The sequence below is a fragment of the Pan paniscus genome, chromosome 16 (genome assembly GCF_029289425.2).
Source record: "Pan paniscus chromosome 16, NHGRI_mPanPan1-v2.0_pri, whole genome shotgun sequence".
In the NCBI taxonomy this organism is placed as follows: Eukaryota; Metazoa; Chordata; class Mammalia; order Primates; family Hominidae; genus Pan; species Pan paniscus.
Genome location: NC_073265.2, coordinates 7,341,989 through 7,363,082, shown reverse-complemented (window position 1 = coordinate 7,363,082; position 21,094 = coordinate 7,341,989). Strand labels below are relative to the sequence as shown.

At 38.5% G+C, this 21,094-nt stretch overlaps 1 protein-coding gene across 11 annotated transcripts in view; it reads right to left on the bottom strand.

Annotated features, from left to right (window-relative positions):
• The window catches only part of OCA2 (OCA2 melanosomal transmembrane protein), a 381,861-nt gene that overhangs the window by 201,566 nt on the left and 159,201 nt on the right, over positions 1–21,094 (bottom strand). For all 11 annotated transcript variants that reach the window (XR_004666399.3, XM_055099067.2, XM_003828056.5 and 8 more), the window contains one exon: positions 8,419–8,546. Coding sequence is in view for 10 of the 11 variants with exons in the window: in XM_055099067.2 (XP_054955042.1) it covers positions 8,419–8,546 (128 nt within the window). In the remaining variant the exon portion in view is untranslated. The remainder of the gene's footprint in view (positions 1–8,418; positions 8,547–21,094) is intronic.

Genomic DNA, 21,094 nt, shown 5'->3' with positions numbered 1-21,094 from the left:
GGTGAGGACCTGTTACATAAGGATGAGTGGGAGCAAAATGAACAGGAACATCTGAGGATAAAATAACAGAGTTGAAAGCATCCAGGCCTTAAAATGGCTCCTAATAGGGCTTTTCCTACTTCAAAAAGGACGGTCAGAGTATCTTGCCCAGTTGATTGTCCCTTTTGGGCCGAAAAGTCTAACACTTTTCAGAAAGAGTGTTAGGCTGCCCCTCAGGGAAGCCTGGGGAAGGCAAGCATCTGAACTGGCTTCCTTAAGGTTACACCTCATGAAGATTCCATTGTTCCTCAACTCCCCACATTTTAGACTACTTAAGTTGGAGAATTATTGAACATCTTGCAAAACCACAATTCATACAATGTTACAGGACAAGCAAAGTTAATGCAATAATAATAAGCTCAGCTCCCTCTTGATTTTTTTTTTTTTTTTTTGAGACAGAGTCTCACTCTGTCACCTAGGCTGGAATGCAGTGGCATGATCTCGACTCACTGAAACCTCCACCTCCTGGATTCAAGTGATTCTCCTGCCTCAGCCTCCCGAGTATCTGGGATTGGCTAATTATTGTATTTTTAGTAGAGACAGGGTTTCACCATGTTGGCCAGGCTGGTCTCTAAGTCCTGGCCTCATGATCCACCTGCCTCGGCCTCCCAAAGTGCTGGGATTACAGGCGAGAGCCACTGTGTCCAGCACCTCTTGAGTTTCAAGAAGATATAAGTAATTATGATAGATTAATATATTCTGCTGAGGACCCAAATAAAAACATGAAGGTTGGAAACTGAGGCAAGAATGCATCCCGTAGTTGTAGTCAGAAATCCTTCCTGTTGGTTTCTGCACAAAAAGTGCCTCTTCCAATTAATGTCCACATCAACAAAGCAGCAACTTTGTTGGGTTGGTTTTGTTGACATTAGTTTCAGTCACAAATGAAAATTCTTTGTTTTGTTCTAGTTGAAAACATATTATATCCCTATAGTTTCCAGAACTTTTTTTAATTAAGGGAATGAAATTTTACAAAATTGTATTCTGACTTATCAATATGAATAAAACCAATGCTACATGTACCTGCACTATTGGATACAGGTCCTAAAGGAAGCAGCTGGATAAATTGTCCCAGTTTAGTGCTCACATGATGAAACTGCCTGATACTTATCATTGGGATACTGCAGCATAACAACGAATAGAATGAGAAGACAGACAAAAGAGACTTTCCCAGTGTCAAGGTAACTGAATCAATATTCTCGGTTTGGTTCCCCTAATTGCCTAGGTTAGTACAGATAAAAGAGAAAAATATTAAGAAGCAATTAGGGAGAGTGAAATAAGCTATAAAGAAGATATATAGAAAAAATTTAAAGAAATCCAACATGATGTATAAATAAAATAGCCAAGACGATAAACATCATATAGTTCTCCTCAAAGAATCATGATTACTCTCATACCCACAATTATATGAGGAGGTGCTAGGTATTGGGTAGTAAAGACACACAAGAATAGTCCTGATCGATCCCATAAGCTCCTGGAATATATGCTGAGGACTTCAGCAACTTGGGAGTGCTCTAGGTGGTGCAATTATCCTCTGGCCATAATCCTTCATATTTACCCAAACGATTTGAAGACTTAGGTCCACACAAAAAGTTGCACATAGATGTTCGTAGCAGCTTTATTTAAAATTGCCAAAACTTGGAAGCAGGCAAGATATCCTTAAGTCATGGTGGGTGGATAAATAAAGTGTGGTACATCCAGACAATGGAATGTTATTCAGAGCTAAAAAGAAATGAGCTGTTAAGCCATGAAAAGACAAGAAGGAAAGTTAAATGCATATTACTAAATGAAAGAGGCCAATGTGAAAAGACCACATACTGTGCTCTTCCAATTATAAGACATTCTGGAAAATTCAAAACTATGGAGACAGGAATAAGATCAGTGATTTCCAGGGGCTGGGGGAGAAGAAGGGATGAACAAGTGGAGCACAGAGGAATTTTAGGGCAGTGGAACTACTCTGTATGATACCATAATGATGGATACATGTCATTATACCTTGTCCAAACCCACAGAATGTACAACACCAAGAACCAAGAATGAGCACTAATATAAACTATGGACTCTGGATGACTATAATGCATCAATTTAGGTTCATAAATCATAACAACTGTACCACTGTGATGGAGGAAGTTGATAATGGGGGAAGCTATGCATGTGTGGGGGTTGGAATATATGGAAAATCTCTTTACTTTCCCCTCAATTTTGCTGTGAACCTAAAACTATTCTTAAAAACTTAAGACTTAAATAGAGCAATCAACTGGGAATTAGTGAAGCCTGAAGGTTGTATGTGATATCAGCAAAGACAGATGCCTTAACAGAGAGACCAGGGAAAGAGACAAAGATAAGGAAAAAAACAAATAGAAAAATGTCAGATATAAATACTACCTTCTTAGCATTTACATAAACTGTAAATGGAATAGACATACCAATTAAAGGGCAGATATGGGCTAAATGGATTTTTTAAATGTGATTCAACTGTATGCTGTCTACAAGAGCTTACTGCTGTCACATTAGATTAAAAGACCCAAATAGATTGAAAGGAAAAAGATGGAAAAAGGTAGACCACACAAATAGTAACAACAACAACAAAAAAAGAGCTGGAGTAACTATGCTAACATCAGACAAAACTGACCTTAAGACAAAAATTGTTTTTAGGGTCAAAGAAGGACATTTTATTATGATTTCATATAAATGAAATCAATAACAAATTCAGGGAGATAAATCAGCATCTATAGTTGCTAAAATACATTATCTAAAATTTCTAATTTTTTACAAAAATTATAAGATATGCAAAAAATAAAGGAAAGTGTGACCCCTGCTCTGGGGTAAAAACTGCCAATAGAAACTATCTGTGAGGGGGGCCTGGATGCTGAAGTTAGGAAAGACTTCAAAGCAGAATTTTAAATATGTTTAGAGAATTAAAGAATCATGCTTTAAAAATTGAAAAATGATAACAATGATGCATTAAGTAGAGAATATCACAAGGAGATAAAAATTATTTTTAAGACAACAGAATGGAAATTCTAGAATTGAACAATACAAGTGAAATGAAAAATTCACTTATATGAGGGACTCAATATAATATTTGAGATGACATAAAATTGAGATGACATAAAAATTACTCATCAAAAATTAAAATAGATCAATAGAGATTACTCAATCTGAAGAACATAGAAGAAAAAAGAATGAAGAAAAATGAATGAAGTGTCAAAACCTATGGGATGCAATCAAGCAAACCAACATGTCTGTAATAGAAATCCCAGAAAAGGAAGAGAATAATTTTTTTTAAAAAAGAGAGAATAATATATGTGAAAAATAGTAACCAAAAACTATCCAAATACCGAAAATTAATTTCAAAATTAATCTAAAGATCTTAAAAGTTAAAACTTTCAAAAAACATACACATAAGTAGGAGAAACACAAAAAGATCCACACCTAGATGCATAATAGTCACACTATTGAAAGACAAAGTAAAGCCTCAAAAGCAGTAACAGAAAAATGACTCAATGCGCATAGGGGGGAAACAATGATTAACAGCTAATTTCTCATAAGAAGCAATGGAGACCCAAAGTCAGAATGACAGATTTGGACTGGTGAAAGAAAAAAAAACTATCAAGGATTCTATATAAGTGAAACAAAACTGTATTTTAAAAAGACAAAATAAAGGCATTCACATATAAACAAAGAGAGAATTTGTTTCCAACAGATTTGCTTTACAAGATCTACTAAAGGAAATTCTTCAGGCTGACATCATGTGGCAACTTAAATCCATACAAAGAAGTAAAGAATTGTAGGAAAGATACACACAAACACACACACACACACAAACTGACCCTCAAACATTGTGGGTTTTAGGGGCACCAGCCCCCTACAAAGTCGAAAATCCATGTATAGATTTTGACTCCCCCAAATCTTAACTACTAACAGCCTACTACTGACTGGGAGCCTTACCAATAACATAAACAGTCAATTAACACATATTTCATTTTCTTTTGTTTTGATACATGGTCTTGCTCTGTCATCCAGGCTGGTGTGCAGTGGCACAATCGTGGCTCACTGCAGTCTCAACCTCCCAGGAGCATAGTGCTCCTCCCACATCAGCCTCCTGAGTAGCTGGGACTACAGGCATGCACCACCATGCCAGCTAATTTTTTAATATTTTTATAGAGATGAAGTCTCACTATGTTACCCAGGCTGGTCTCAAACTCCTGAAACATGTATTTTGTATGTTATATGTCTTATACACTGTATTCTTACAATAAAGTAAGCTACAGAAAAGAAAATGTTATTAAGACAATCATAAGAAACAAAAACTACATTTACAGTACTGTACTGTGTTTATCGCTACCATAAGTTTACATCGTCTGTTTACAAGGTGAATCATCTGTCAGAAATAGTAGGCAACTGCAGCTGCAGACGGCAATCTATGGTACATATCAAGCAATCCAACTTTCTCCTGTAATGTTACGACCTTTCTCTGCTTCTTTAGAGCACTTCCAGCATCACTAATGGCACTTGCTATGGGTCCCATGTGTCATTCAAGGTTTAAGCATTGCAGTAAACCAAGAAATACATGGGAATTGAGAGATCACTTTTTACTGCAATAGGCAATTTACTGAAGGGATTAACCACTCATGGAGATGATCAGCACCACATAGCATCTTAAGTAGATCCTCACTCACTGCAATAGCAACAGGAGGTGGCTGTGAAATTATTACAGTAGCACAGTATGTACCACAGTTAACTTTACACAATTATGATTGAATCCTGCATCTTTACATTTGTTTACATTTCCCTTGGCTGTGAATGGTACCATGTACTGTCTGTGTTTGTGTAAGCTTTGATACATTTTAACTTTTTATAATAGATTTGTGTATATTTTATAGGAGTAAATAAGATAGACTAGTATCTACAAAAATTTTATGCATTCATGACATACCTTTTGTGGTTTTTTGTTTGGGGGGTGTGTGTGTGTGTGTGTGTGTGTGTTTCTGTGTTTGTCTCTCTCATGTGCTTATTTTGGCCCCTGGCCACTCACAACCCACCATCATTTTTTTTTAATAACTGGTTCAAAGGACAATTTTTTTAACTTTTAAGTTCAGGGGTACATGTGCAGGTTTATTATATAGGTAGACTCATGTCACAAGAGTTTGTTGTACAGATTATTTTGTCACCCAGGTATTAAGCCTAGCACCCATTACTTATTTTTCCCAAACCTCTCCCTCCTCCCACCTTTCATCCTCCAGTAGGCCCCAGTGTCTGTTGCTCCCCTCTTTGTGTCCATGTGTTCTCATCATTCAGCTCCCACTTATAAGTGAAAACATGTGGTATTTGGTTTTCTGTTCCTGTGTTAGTTTGCTAAAGATAATGGCCTCTGGCTCCATCCATGTTTCTGCAAGAGATATTACCTCATTCTTTTTAATGGCTGCATAGTGTTCCATGGTGTATATGTTTATACATATACTTTACTTTATCCAGTCTACCACTTTATCCACTTTTCTTTATCCAGTCTACCATTGAAGGACATTTAGATCGATTCCATATCTTTGCTATGGTGAATAATGCTGCAATGAACACACATGTGCATATGTCTTTACAGTACAAGAATTTATATTCTTTTTTTATATATACCCAGTAATGGGATTTCCTGAGTCAAATGGCAATTCAGTTTTTTAGCTCTTTAGCTCTTTAAGGAATCACCACACTGCTTTCTACAATGGTTGAACTAATTTACACTCCTGCCAGCAGTGTATAAGTGATCTCTTTTCTCTGCAACTTCATTAGCATGTGTTATTTGTTGACTCTTTAATAATAGCTATATGACTGGTGTGAGATGGCATTGCATTGTAGTTTTGATACACATTTTTCTAATGATCGGTGATATTGAGCTTTTATCATACACTTATTGGCTGCATGTATGTCTTCTTTTGAAAGCATTCATGTCCTTTGCTCACTTTTTAGTGCAGCTGTTTGGTTTCTTTTTCTTGTAAATTTGTTTAAGTTCCTTATAGACTTTGGTTCCTATTAGACCTTTGTCAGAGATGCATAATTTGCTAAATTTTTTTCCCATTCTGTAGATTGTCTGTTTACTCCGTTGATAGTTCCTTTTGCTGTGCAGAAGCTCTTTAATTTAATAGATCCCATTTGCCAATTTTTGTTTTTGTTGCAATTGCTTTTGGCACCTTTGTCATAAAATCTTTTCCCATGCCTATGTGCAGAATGGTATTGCCTAGATTGTCTTCCAGGGTTTTATAGTTTGGGGTTTACGTTTAAGTCTTTAATCCATCTTGAGTTGATTTTTGTATATGGTATAAGGAAGGGGTCCGATTTCAATCTTCTGCATGTGGGTAGCCAGTTCTCCCAGCACCATTTATTGAGTAGAGACTGCCTGCCCCACTGCTTGTTTTGGTCAGCTTTGTCGAAGATCAGATGGTCATAGGTGTACGGCCTTATTTCTGGGCTCTCTGTTCTGTTCCATTGGTCTATGTGACATACCTAACTTTGACTTAATTTTTTTCAACAGTTCATCTGTGTTTTTTCAAATTATCACAAATCTCCAAAAAAAAATTCCCATACATTTATTGAAAAAGATCTCCATATAGGTAGATCCATGCAGTTCAAATCCATGTTGTTCAAGGGTCAATTGTATGTCTTTTTTTTATCATTTTTCTTTTTTCTCTTAATATAAAATACATTGCATAAAATAATTGAAATGATAAAACTATTATATATGTTAGGCATATAACGTAGAAGTACAACATACGTGACCATCAAAGCACAAACAAGGGAGGACAAATGGAGCTCTACTGGAACACGATGTCTGTATTTTCCACGAGATAAATTAGTATTAATCCAGCACAGATCATATTAAACTAAGATGTACAGTTTAACCCTTAGAGCAATCAATAATAAAATAACTCAAAAACGCAGTTTTAGAAATAGAAACAAAGAAGAGAATTAGTATACAATAAAATGTAATTTAACACAGTAAGAAAGCAGTAAAAGATAAAGAGAGGAAAAAAGATATGAGATATAGTGAAAATAGCAAAGTAGCAGACACGAAGCCAAGCGTATGAATAAGTATTAAATGGGGGTGGATTGAATATTTCAATTAAAATGTAGAAATTGTCAGGCTAGATTTTATCATTTTTAAAATGATAAGTCATGCAAACAGTAAACAAAAGTGGGCTGAAGTGGCTATACCAGTATCAGGCAAATAGACCCTAAGACAAAAGCATTACCAGAGAAAAAGAGACATTTAGTAATGATAAAGTTCAATTCATTTGGATGATGTAATAATTATAAAAGTATATACACTTAACAACCGATCCTCAAGATACATGAAGCAAAAGCTGACACACTTGAAAGGAAAAATACCCAATCCAACAAAATAGTTGAAGACTGCAATACCCCACTCTCAATAACTCATAGAACAGTTTCACAGAATATCACTCATAATGTGCAAGAGACAAACAGAACTGTTAACAAGCAAGACAAATCTAACACTGATAGAATGCTCCACAAAACAGCAGCAGAATACACATCACAAGTAGAATATTCTCCAAGACAGATCAAATGCTAGACCGTAAAACAAGTCTTAATAAAATTAAAAGGACTGCAATTGTGCAGTGTATGTCCTGTGACCACAACTGAATTAAATTAAAAGTCAAAAACATAAAGAAACATGGGCAATCCACAAATATTTGGAGCCTTCAAAACATACTTTGAAATAACCCATAAGTCAAAAAAAGAAATTATGTGGAAAATTAGAAAATATTTCTAGCTTAATGAAAATGAAAGCACGTTACATGTTAAATTGAAGAAATGCAAAGAAGTGGTGCTGGGGGAATGGTTTGAGGAGTAGTATCTTTCTGTGTTAGTAAACCTTTCTGTTTGAGGGGGACACAAATTTATAAATGAAGTCTCAAGATTTTGTGAGTAATTTTGTAACAACAATTGTAATGGAAACAATACATATTACTGATGTAGTCTTTTCCGTGATAACAGAAATGTTACTCAAATATCACACAAAATGAAACAGATCATCAAGGTCACACTACCTCCTAAACTTGCTGTTATAAGTAATTTAGCTCCAAACTCAACTTATAGTAAATTATATTTTATAGAAAATGAAATTAGAATGAGTTTACAAACCACAAAGATAATTCAAGAAAAAAAACAAATACGCAGTGCTGTCAGAAATCTCTCAGTGGCTAAGGTAAAGCTGGTTAACTTAAAATAGTCCAATTACAACCTCCATTATTTTCCACTTAGAGAATATAAGGAAAGATTAATAGATGTAGGCTTTCTTCATTCACCAAATAAAACATGAAATACAAAAATCAGGTAAAATGCCATATGGCAAAAGTTCTAAAATCTTACCTCCATCAGAACAAAGAGCGCTGCAAAAAACAGAAGGGTTGCCCATTCCACTCTGTGTAGAATTATCTCAAAATCATGAATATCAGCTAAAATTAGCAACCAGATGGCACCCAGAATAGCAATCCATCCTGAAAATAAGTAAATAGACATAGAGATATAGTTCCACTGTTAACACACCGATTCATTTCTTTAACCTCTGGTTGCCTTTTTCTTTATCAAGAATAATTGTCATACTACAAACCGCATATATGTAAAATGCACATAATTTCTATTTGGTTATGTGTATACTCATGAAACCAACACTGTAATCAAGATAATGAACATGCCCATTGACCCTACAAGTTTATTCATGCCTATGTTCTTGTACCTCCTCTAGCTCCTCTTGTCAACCCCCACACTCCCAGTAAACCATTCATCTCTTTTCTTTCACTATAGATTGGCTTAAATTTTCTATAAATGCAGGTTTTCTGTAAATTGCACCATAGTTTTTTGTTGTTGTTGTTTTGGGGGCCTTTTTGAGACACAGTTTTGCTCTGTCACCCAGGCTGGGCTGCAGTTCAGCTCACTGCAACCTCCACCTCCCAGGCTCAAGCTGGGGAGCCTCAGCTTCCCAAGTAGCTGGGATTACAGTCATGCACCACCACACCCAGTTAACTTTTTGTATTTTTAGTAGAGATGAGGTTTCACTATGTTGACCAGGCTGGTCTCACACTCTTGCCCTCAAGTGATCCGCCCACCTCAGACTCCCAAACTGCTGGGATTACAGGCATGAGCCACCACGCCCCACCTGTTGTATTTTTTGTCTGACTGTTTCTCAATAGACAGATCATCCAGACAAAAAAATTAATATTCAGCATAATCATGTTAAGATCCTTCACTGTTGGCCGGGCCCGATGGCTCACGCCTGTAATCCCAGCACTTTGGCAGGCCCAGGCAGGCAGATCACCTGAGGTCAGGAGTTCGAGACCATCCTGACCAACATGGAGAAACCCCGTCTCTACTAAAAATACAAAATTAGCTGGATGTGGTGGCACATGCCTGTAATCCCAGCTACTTGGGAGGCTGAGGCAGGAGAATTGCTTGAACCTGGGAGGCAGAGGTTGTGGTGAGCCGAGATCACGCCATTGCACTCCAGCCTGGGCAATGAGAGCCAAACTCCGTCTCAAAAACAAAAAAAAAAGATCCTTCGCTGTTGGTGTGTGAGTCAGTAGTTCATCTTTTTTAATGTGTAGTAGTATGCTAGTGTGTGGCTATATTACAATGTACATACCATTCACCTATTGATGGACACGTGGATTGTTTCCAGTGTCTGGCTATTTCAAATAAACATGCTATGAACATTCATATACAAGTTTTTGTATGTACACATGCTTTCAGTTCTCTTGGCTAAATACCTAGGAATGAGATGGTTGGATATATGATAGCTTAATACTATGCAAGGTTATATGCAACATTTATGCTTTAGGAAACTGCAAAACTATTTTCCAAAATAATTTTATCATTTTACAATCCCACCAGCAGTGTATGAGAATTCCAGTTCTTCCACATCTTCACCAACATTTGATCAGCCTTTCTGATTTTAGACATTCCAATGGATGTGTAGTGGGATCTTACTGTGGTTTCCAATTGCATTTTTCTCATGACTAATGACATTGAGCATCTTTTTTTTTGAGATGGAGTCTTACTCTGTGGCCCAGGCTGGAGTGCAGTGGTGCAATCTCAGCTCACTGCAACCTCCATCTCTCAGATTCAAGTGATGTTCCTGCCTCAGCCTCCCGAGTAGCTGGGATTACAAGTGTGCACCACCATGCCCAGCTAATTTTTGTATTTTCAGTAGAGATGGGGTTTCACCATGTTGGCCAGGCTGGTCACGAACTCCTGACCTCAAGTGATCCACCCGCCTTGACTTCCCAAAGCGCTGGAATTACAGGCATGAGCCACCATGCCCAGCCAACACTGAGCATCTTTTACTTACTTGACATCCATATGTCTTCTTTCATAAAGTTTTTGTTTAATTGTTCTGGTTATATTTTTCCTTACTGGTTAGAGCAAATGAAACCCAAAATAAGTAGAAGAAAAGAAATAATAAAGACTGGAGTAGAAATCAATGAAATAGAAAATGGAAAAAATGTTAGAGAAAAGCAATGATACCAAAACTGGCTTCTTTCAAAAGCTCAGTAAGATCAGTCAACTTTTAGCCAATCTGAATAGAGCAAGTGAGAAAACAAAATTTCCAGTATCAAGAAGAAGATCAGTGGCATGACTATAGATTCTATAGATATAAAAAGGTGTACTAGTTTTCAATTATATCATGATTTTCATAGGTCAGAGGATGCTGGTTCACAGCAGGATGTCTGCTTAGAGTCTCATGACGTCACAGCCACAGTGTTGGCAGGGCTGTGTTCCTGTCTGGAGGCTCTAGGGGAGGATTTGTTTCTCTGCTCATTCAGGTGTTGACATAATCCAGTTCCCTGCAGCTGTAAGACTGAGGCCCCTGTTTCCTTACTGGCTGTCACCCAAAAGCTGTGCTGAGCTTCCAGAGGCACCCACATTCCCAGCCTCATGCCTCCCTTCCTCCATCTTCAAAGTCAGCAATGTCCCTCTCACACTTCAAATCTCTCCTGCCTCTTCTTCTGTCACAGCTCTCTAACTGGCTCTTCTATCCTTCTCTTTATTTTTAAGGGCCCTTATGATTACATTGGATCTACCTGGATAATCCAGAAAAATCTCCCTTTATGGAGGTTTATAACCTAAATCCACCTGCAAAGTTCCTTGGCTATGTAATATAACATATATGGCCATTAATATCAGGGACTACAGGGTGGACTCCTTTGAAGCAGAGAGGTGTGTATGAATTAATTTGGGAAAAATTAACATTTTAACAATATAGGAGCTTCTGATCTATAAACACAATATATAGCTCCAATTATTTATGTCTTCTTTCATTTTTCCTAAGAATGTTTTGTATAAATCCCAGCATTCTTTTGTGTAGAAATTAACAAACTGATTCTAAAATTCACATAAGAATGCAAAGGACTAGAATAACCAATGCAACTTTTATTAAAAAAAAAAAAGAACAAAGTTTGAGAATATACTTTATCTCACTTCAAGATTTATTATAAAGCAACAACAATAAAAACAATGTGATATTGCATCAAAATAAATTGATCAATGGAGAATCCAAAAATATACCCATATATTTATGGTCAATTGATTTTTTTGCAAAGATTCAATGGTGGTTTAATACAGAAGGAGAAGTCTTTTCCACATATGGTGCTGGAACAGTTGGATATCCACATGCAAAAGAACTTTTACTTTGATCTGTTCACTAATCATATACGAAATTTAATACAAATGGATTATAGGCCTGAATGTAAAACACAACTATAAAACTTCTGGAAGAAAATATAGGAAAAAATCTCTGACCCTGAGTTAAAGGTTTTCTTAGACATAACAGTAAAAACATAATATATGAAAAGAAAAAATCATATTAATTGGACTTTATCAAAATTATGAATTCCTGTTTTTCAAAGGGCACTGTTAAGTAAAAGTAGAGAAATGCCACAAACTGGGGGAAAATATTTCCAAATCATCTATCTGATAAAAGACTAATATCTAGAATATATATATATAAATTTTTAATTCTCAAATTCCACAAGTAAACAACACAATTCAAATGGGAAATATTTTAAACAGACACTTCAACAAAGAAGACATAAGACTGACAAATGATTACATGAAAAGATGGTCAAATATCACTAGCCATTAGGGAAACGTGGAGTAAAACCACAATGACATTTCACTATCTACCTTAGAATGTGTAAAATCAAAAACACTGACTAAAGTAAATGTTGACAAGGAGATGAAGGAACAGGAACTTTCAAGCACTGCTGGTGGGAGTGTAAAATGGTTCAACCATTCCAGAAAACAGCGTGGCAGTTTTTAAAAACATGATCCATACACCTACCAATATGAACCCACTATTCCACTTTCAAGTATTTACCCAAAAGAAATTAAAGCATAAGGTAACACTAAGAATTGAACACAATGTTTGCTGTAGTCTTAGTTTTGATGGTCAAAAACTGGAAACAATTCAAATATCCATCAACAGGTGAATGTGTGTACAAAAAAATGGTGTAATACTCAAACCATGGAATACTACTCAGTAATAACAGGAATGAATTATTGATGTATGCTACCACATGGATGAATCTCATAATAATTATGCTGAATGAAAGAAGCCAGACCAAATATACATATATACCATTTTTAATATAAAGTTCTAGAAAATTTAAATAGCAGGGTTTGACAAGCTATAGTCCATGGGTCAAATCTGACCCCCTGCTTGTTTCTATAAATATAATCTTATTGAAATACATCCACAGCCACCCATTTACATACTTTCTATGACTGCTTTACCACAACCCAGTCATTTGGTATTTGTGAGAGAGAGTGTATGGCTAAAAAGCCTCAAGTATTTTCTATCTACTCTTTTATGGAAAAGCTTGCCAACTCTTAATCTACAGTGACAGAAAACAGGTCAGAGACTGCCTGAGGATGGAGGTGCTGGGAGGTCAGGAGTAAGCGAGTATCAAGAGGCTCAAGGAGCTCTTCAGTGTGGTGACTGAGCCAGGCTCTTCATCAGGGCGGGGGTCTGACACTTCATCTCTAAACACTCTGATTCCAACTCTAAGGTTCACTGAATTTTCTTAGAATATTTTTGCTGTCTCCAGTAAACATTGTAGACAAGATGTGCTTAGAACACTAAAAGTTCAAAGAACTGGGGCATCATCAAATTAGCCAAACACGTTGCACAAACTGACATATGCCTGCTCACAACTAAATATGGATCCGATTGATAGTTATGTGTGTGACTTTCATTATAAGCGTTACAGAGCTAGCCATCTCCCACTTTCAAGAGTTAGAGACTAAAGTTAGGGTCCACCAAAAAGATAAAGGAGTTCTCCAAGACCAGAGTGGATCGGGCCAGCTTGCAACTAGGAGAAACAGAATACTATTCAGTTTAAAAACAAAACAAAACAAAAAAAGTACTAAGATCTCAATTGTTTACATATTTGAGGGGGAAAAAACCTCTTAAATAAGAATTACCTGGATGAATAAAGTATCCTTTTAAACAGTTCTTGACAATTCTATACCTTGCATTTTATTTTATCTATTTATTTATTTATTTTTCTTTTTAATTTTTTTGAGATGGAGTTTTGCTCTTGTCACCCAGGCTGGAGTGCAGTGGCACAATCTCGGCTCACTGCAACCTTTGCCTCCCAGGTTCAAGTGATTCTCCTGCCTCAGCCTCCTGAGTAGCTGGGATTACAGGTGCCCGCCACCACACCTGGCTAATTTTTTGTATTTTTAGCAGAGACGGGGTTTCACCATGTTGGCCAGGCTGGTCTCGAACTCCTGACCTCAGGTGATCCACCAGCCTCAGCCTCCCAAAGTGCTAGGATTACAGGTGTGAGGCACCACGCCCAGCCTGTACCTTGCATTTAAAAAAATAAAACAAAAATGATCTGTTCTTATTGTCTCAAATTATTTCTATTACTCTTACTCTACCTTCAAGGGCTTAAATATAGATTATTTTCTGGAAAACAATGACAGTTATTGAATATGATGTATAGAATTTGAAGAGGTATCCAAACTACCCTTTTGTCTCCTACGGTTCCTCCTGCTTTCCAAAGTATACCCACTTGTCTACTTTTGCAAGACCACTGTCTCACAATATCAGGAAACACTCCTGTTCATCTGGTCCTCACTGAATGTCCCCTAAATCCAAATTGTTCTGTATGCCACTTTTGGAAACCTGCTCTGTACCTGCCTCTGAGCTTAAGGGATACAGATGGGAATGTAAGCAAGGCACCACTTTGAATTCCAAGGGCCTCGACGTCCAGTGGAGAACACATGTATGTAAATAACGTTATACTTAATGCAATACTATAGGTAGATGTAAACCATTTTGGAGAGCACCCAGAAAAAAATAACAATATATGGGGACTGAGAGAAGGTTCCACAAAGGAGGTGAACCCTGCTCCCTGGTTCAGGTAGAGAAGAGCAGCATTATTCACAAACTATTGTGAATGTCTGCTCTAACCTGGCTGGAGGGTAGCTGAGGCACTGAAGCAAGGCATTCATCTGTTTCACCTAAGGCAGAACTTAGGCCAGGAAAATGGCAGGCATTGTTCAAAATCACTGCAAGCCAAACCACAGATGCCTGGGGAAAAGACAAGCATATAATGTGCCACCTGAGGAATAGGAGCAAAATCTGGGGAGAGTTTCTTTGTGAAACTGAGATATTCAAAAACAAACATGGGGCGGGGCAGGGCAGAGCTGGGGGGCGGTGGGGGCAGGCAGAGATACAGAAAGCCACCTGCATGCCTAGGGAAAGGCCCATGCTCAGAAAAGACTGGAGAATTCCCAAAACTTTCAGCTTGTGCTGATGCCTAGTCTCAGTGCAAGCCTGGCTAAGTTTTGAAGGAGGGTTCTAGCACAGAGCCAATCTATAAAACAGGAAGAGGTATTTTTGTTGTGGTGGTTTGTTTGCTTTTAGCTCCTGGAATTCAAATCAATCTGTGTCAAAACACTAGCCGAACACAGTAAGCAATCACTAAGGAACAGAGATTCCAGTGACCATACATGACAAGGAATACAGTCTTTTCAAAAATAGTTTGGAAATGTCACAAAACAAACAAGACTACTACAGCCTTCAATTATAAAAAAAAATAATAATAACCCCAGGAAAGGGAGTGAAACTGATTTCCAGATTTACTACAATATAATATTCAAATGTTCAGTGTTCAACCAAAAATAAATCACAAGGCATAGAAAAAAAAAACAGGCTAATGGAATAGAATATAGAGCCCAGAAATAAACACGTATGCTTATGGTCAAATGACCTTTGATAAGAATGCCAAGACTACTCAATCGCAGTCTGTTTAACAAATGGTGTTGAGGAAACTGGATATCTGCATGCAAAAGAATAAAGTTGGACCCTTATCTTACACCATATACAGAAATTAATTCAAAATCGATTAGAGACCTAAACATAAAGTCTAAAACTATAAAACTCCTAAAAGAAAACATGGAGGAAAATATTCAGTATATTGGACTTGGCAGTGATTTCTAGGCTATGACAGCAAAAGTGAAAAAAAGCAGAAATAAACAAATGTGATTACATTAAACAGACAGAAGGTAGATTAAGAGATTACCAGGGGTGGGCAGGGTGGGAGGTGAAATGGAGAGTCATTGCTTAATGATTATAGGGTTTCTTCTTGGGGTTAATGAAATGTTTTGGAGATAATGGTAATGGTGATTGTCACGCGTGTCCATATGAAGAGACCACCAAACAGGCTTTGTGTGAGCAATAAAGCTTTTTAATCACCTGGGTGCAGGCGAGCTGAGTTCGAAAAGAGAGTCAGCGAAGGGAGTTAGGGATGGGGCAGTTTTATAGGACTGGGGTAAGCAGTGGAAAGTTACAGTTAAAGGGGGTTTTTCTCTTGCAGGCCAGGGCGGGAGTCACAAGGTGCATGCTGGAGAGATCATAAGACTCATTGTCCAGAAGAAGAATGTCACGAGGTCGATGGATCCATCAGTTGGGACAGCGCAGGAACAAGTCATAGCGGAATGTTGTAAGGTTGGTCAATCAATTAAGACAAGAGCTGGCTGTTTCACCTCTTTTGTACTTCTCAGTTGCCTCAGGCTATCTGGTGCAGCCTTGTGCTCAGAGGCCTGACAGTGATGTAATTAATGCCACTGAGTTGTACAATTAAAAATAGTTAAAATGACAAATTGTATGTGTTATATACATATCACATATGTATTTGATATATACATAAAACATATATGTATATATCACATATGGATACATATCTATACACATATACATATCACATACTTTATATGCATACACAATTTTATGTGATATACATATATATCACACAAGCCTTGCCATTTTAACCATATATTTTTTAAGCATATGATATATTATTTTTCTTACTACAACAGAAACATTTTAAAAAGGAAGATGGGGTTGGGAAGGACATTGTCATTTAGCATGTGAAGGGCAGACCATGTTTTATATCATGCAAAAATGTTGGGACCCCAGTCTTAGACAGGGAGAAGTCAATGAGATTTCTCAGCAAAGAGGCTGCAGTGGCCTAATTTCTACTTATGTTAGCTTTGTCTCCTAACCAGAATGTTACTTTTCCTTGAATTCTCCAGGGCACGTACCACACAGTTCAGAAGACAAACAGACACTTGCTTATCTGATCAACACATCTGATGGTGATTCCTTCACCACTCCTCTAACACAGATCACCACATCTTTTCTTTAAATTCTCAGTAAGAAATAATTGCTCCAATTTCACTTCTCTTGGGTAAAGCTTTTTGACCCCAGAAATGGCATCCCTTGCTTTCTCTGCTATATAGCAATAAGAAGCTCTCTCTAAAAGTCAGTAAGAACACAAGTTCTTTTCCATGATTCTGAGAGAAATTTCAGTCATGACAAAAAGCTGGAAGGTCCTTTAGGGCTCTTTTTATAGTTCTGCTTTCTCTTATCAATTGTGGAGGCCTGAGCTTTCCTCCAGCCAAAACTCCTGCCATAGCACTCATCCATCCAACTTCAGAAAGTTTCCATAGTCACGGAGATTTGTCTTGTTAGAAAAATTCCCTGCAATAGCCTACAATCGAATGAAGACCTTGTCCCTGCAAAACCTCAATTCCCTCTTACTTTTAATCGCACTGCCTGCAGAGCCAGCGGCACTAATCAGGCTGCCGGTGCATAAGCTCGTCTGCTTGGTATCGCCTGGTCCTGCTCTGAGTCCAGACCACACCTTCTACTGAATCCCCGGTCCCTGTGAGCAATGCTCCAGGCTGCTCTGCTCAGCACCGGCTCCTCAGGGACACTGACAAAGGGTGAGGCAGTGGTTCTTCCACAGTGTACTGGAAGCAAAAGCCACTGACGGAAACATCCCAGTTTCCAGCTTCACATTCTATTACAAATTCTAACAATGTGTCATTGAGACTCTTTTCCTAAAAATTAAAAATGCAGTTGAGTGGAGATGAATACAGATGAAAAGTACCATTTACGTGACCTGTCTTTATCCTGTGGAGCTTCTATCAAACCCTTTCCTCGAGTGGGCATTAATCTCTCACCAAGAGCTTTGCCATTTCTCAACTCAAAAAATCTGAGATAAGTGGCTCTGTACTTTCATTTGTGTCTCCAACAGAGTCAAGTTTCCATGCCAAACAAATAGCTAAAGGAGTCTCTTTTCCCTCATTCCTAAAGCCCTGGGCAACATGATTCAAAGGAAGTAGGAAAGGGCTTTCACCAGTCCCCCAGCAGCCTCCTACGCACAGGCATTTGCTGGGCATCTCTCAGCACCCCAGCCCAGGGGGAAACTGAGGCTCCCGAAGATGGACTGGTTTTCTCCAGGCTGCACAGCTTGCTGGGGTGAAGCCAGGATTCAATCCCCAGTCTGCAAGAATTTCCTTCCATGCTGTCACGTTGCATTCCTCTGATACGCTCAGGCTTCTGATGGAATGATTTTGCTAATTATGAACAGATCTGGTTTATTTATTTCAAATCTCTTGTCACAGTGTGATTGGATGAATATACTGAGAAATGTAACTTAATTTTGTTCTATTTGAAACCTTGTCGTCTTTTATAAAAGACATACTGTACAGTTCCTTGCCCTGGACATTGCGTAACTGACTTTGACCAAAGGCAGTACTGTCCTGATCAATTAAGATGAACTAACCTATGTACCTTGAGGCACACAGGATGCATCTCCAGAGAGTATCTCAACAGTTACTCATCTCATATTCATCCTTCCAAACAGGAAAACCCACAGATGGACTGTGCATACTATATACAGTACAAACCACCCTGCCTGCCGCCCTTTCATGAAGTAGTACATGAGTACTGGCCATCAACTGCCTGAAATAGACCAAGTGAGATCACAAATAATCAAGGACTTTCTGTTGCGCAGCTACACTGTGGTTGTTCCTCGGGTAATTCTAGCTCTCTCACTTACCCAAGCACTCAACCTCCAGGGTGCAAACCCAGTGCTTCCTTGTGGGGAGCACCCACTCCACAGTTGGGTGGGTGAGTAGGACAGGGCGCATGGGATGAGCTGGCTTAGAAAGTCGGAAGGAGCCGGGTGACCAGGGGGTTAAGGTCTATTATAGCACCATGCATCAGGCAGTTGCTATGGCAGCAGAAGGAGGGAGCACCTAACTACTTACTCAATTATCATGTAGACTGCACAGGCTTTCTCTCAAGAGAAAACTCCCATTCTTTCTAGTTTCCCTTTAAAATCCAGCAAAAGAAAGACCATTTTTTATAATCTTTGTGTCTTCCTGCACTGCTTGGCCATCAGCCTGAACTGTTTGTTCATATCTCTTGCAATCGTGCACCAGGCACTGCTCTTCAGGCCTGTGTGTATTACCTGATTCAATCCTCACAGCAATTTTAAAGCCTAGCTCCAACACTCAGTGGCTCTTATGGGCACCTGCTGTGTGCTGCAGGACACAGGCTTAGAACCAGGAAGATCGAGTTCCAGATCTGCCCTCTCCCTCCTAGACCCAGAAAGTGGCTGTGACTGCCCAAGATACCCGCTGTAGCTGCAACACCAAAGCTCAGAGTGAAGCTAATGGCTTCCGTTCAACACCTGGAAGCTTCTGCGTGGTTTCCAATCTGGCTTAGGAAATGCCTCGATTACATCAAGTGAGTCATTTAAAAGAGTTGAGGTTGGAAAGAATAAAGATTATTCTATTTCTGAGCATTTTGCCTCAAATAAAGATCTCCACCAATACGGACAGGCCAGTAGGGGGGGAGGGGACGCTGCTGACTTTCCCCTCCCTCTCTCTTCACCGTCCCCACACATTCTCTGCCCCAGAGGCTGAATTGTGCAGACCACATCAAAAGGTTCCATGCCCGAGGATGCCAGTCAGGCTCTGCCCTTGACAACCAGAGAGTAAATGTGCCTGTTTCTGAGTTCTTCATAAATGGAATCATATAGCATATACTCTTTTCTGTCAGATTTTTCTTTTGGCCAACATGTTTGTGAGATTCAGTCATGTAATACATTCATTTTTTATTTCTGTATAGTATTCCACTATATGACACTCCCACCATTTGTCCATTCTAGGGGTTGATATTTGAGTTGTTTCCAGTTTGGGGCTATTATAAATAGGCTGCTATGAGCATTTTCAGAGAGTCTTTTGGTGTGCAAATGTACATATTTTTGTTGGGCATACCACTATGAACAAAATTACTAAGCAGAAGATATACATTGTTCTAAACTTTAGTAGATGCTGTCAAATCATTTTCAAAAGTCATTGTACAAATTTACAATCTTATCAGCAATGCATGACACTTCCTACTGCTCCACAATCTTTCAGCACTCAGTATTGTCAGTCTTTTATTCTAACCATTTAGGTGTGGATATAATGGCATCTCGTTGTGGTTAAATTTTGCATTTTACTCATGACTTACAAGGTTGAACACCTTTTCATATGCTTACTAATACTTTCAGTAATTTCAATATCTTCTTCTGTGAAGTGTCTACTTAAGATTCCGTCCATTTTTCTATTGGGGGGTTCTGTCTTTTCTTATTGCTCTATAGGTGTTCTTTTCATATTTTAGATATAATTTCCAAATGTGACAATGGATGCTTTTGCACACACTTTTTTCACTCTGTGGCTTCTTTTTCACTCATTTAGTAGTACACTTTGAGACATAAGTTCCTAATTTTAAGATAGTCAAAGTTATCAACCTAATCTTTTACCATTAGCACTTTTCATATCCAATTTAAAAAGCTGAGTCACAAATATAAATAAGAAAATGATGGGCCAGCTTACCCTAGTGATTGCATGTTATGCATGAATAGACTGTAAGGTATGTTGGTCAGTTATTGCTGCAATAAAGCTACATAACAAAAAAAGGAGTTGAGTCACATGGAGATGTTTGATGACATAATATGATGTGATGAAGACACTCAGCAGGATCCCTATTTTACAGAGGCCACTGAACCTTACATAGATTAGGTCCTCTTAAACCAAATGGGCACGTTGGGGAGGGAAGTGCATGTAGCTGTGCAGGAGGGGAAGAAGATACACACCTGCCTCAGCTTACGTGCCACCTAAGATCTGATGAGGGTCAGGAGGTAGCTAAGCATCCACCCTGTCTCACCAGGTGGCATTCTAGCCCTTCTGCCCACAACTTGCAGAGGCAAGACTCCAGGCTCATTGCTCACTAGACCAAGTGGGCTGATTCCAGCTTTTCATCAGCAAAAGTGTTTCAATGTATGCATTCCACCCCACTTCCAAAAATGGAAGGGAGAAAATTGTGATGGCAGGGTCAGGGAATGGTACAGCCCTACAAATATGCCATTAGAAGGCAGTAACTAAAACTTTCAGGACACTCAAGGGTTACTGTGCTTAGAGGCTGGTAAGTTTCACCAAATATGAAGAACTCTAATGAGAACACACAGACACAGACACAGAGGCAGGATTTTTGTCCTTGATAAACACAAGTACCAGTTACCCAGGCTGTCCCCTGAATGCCAGCTCATTCACATTCTAAAGCACTCACATTGTCAGAGAAAGACAGTGGCAGGCTGAGCTCCCGGGATGGACTGAGAGACAGCTGCATCGATGCACA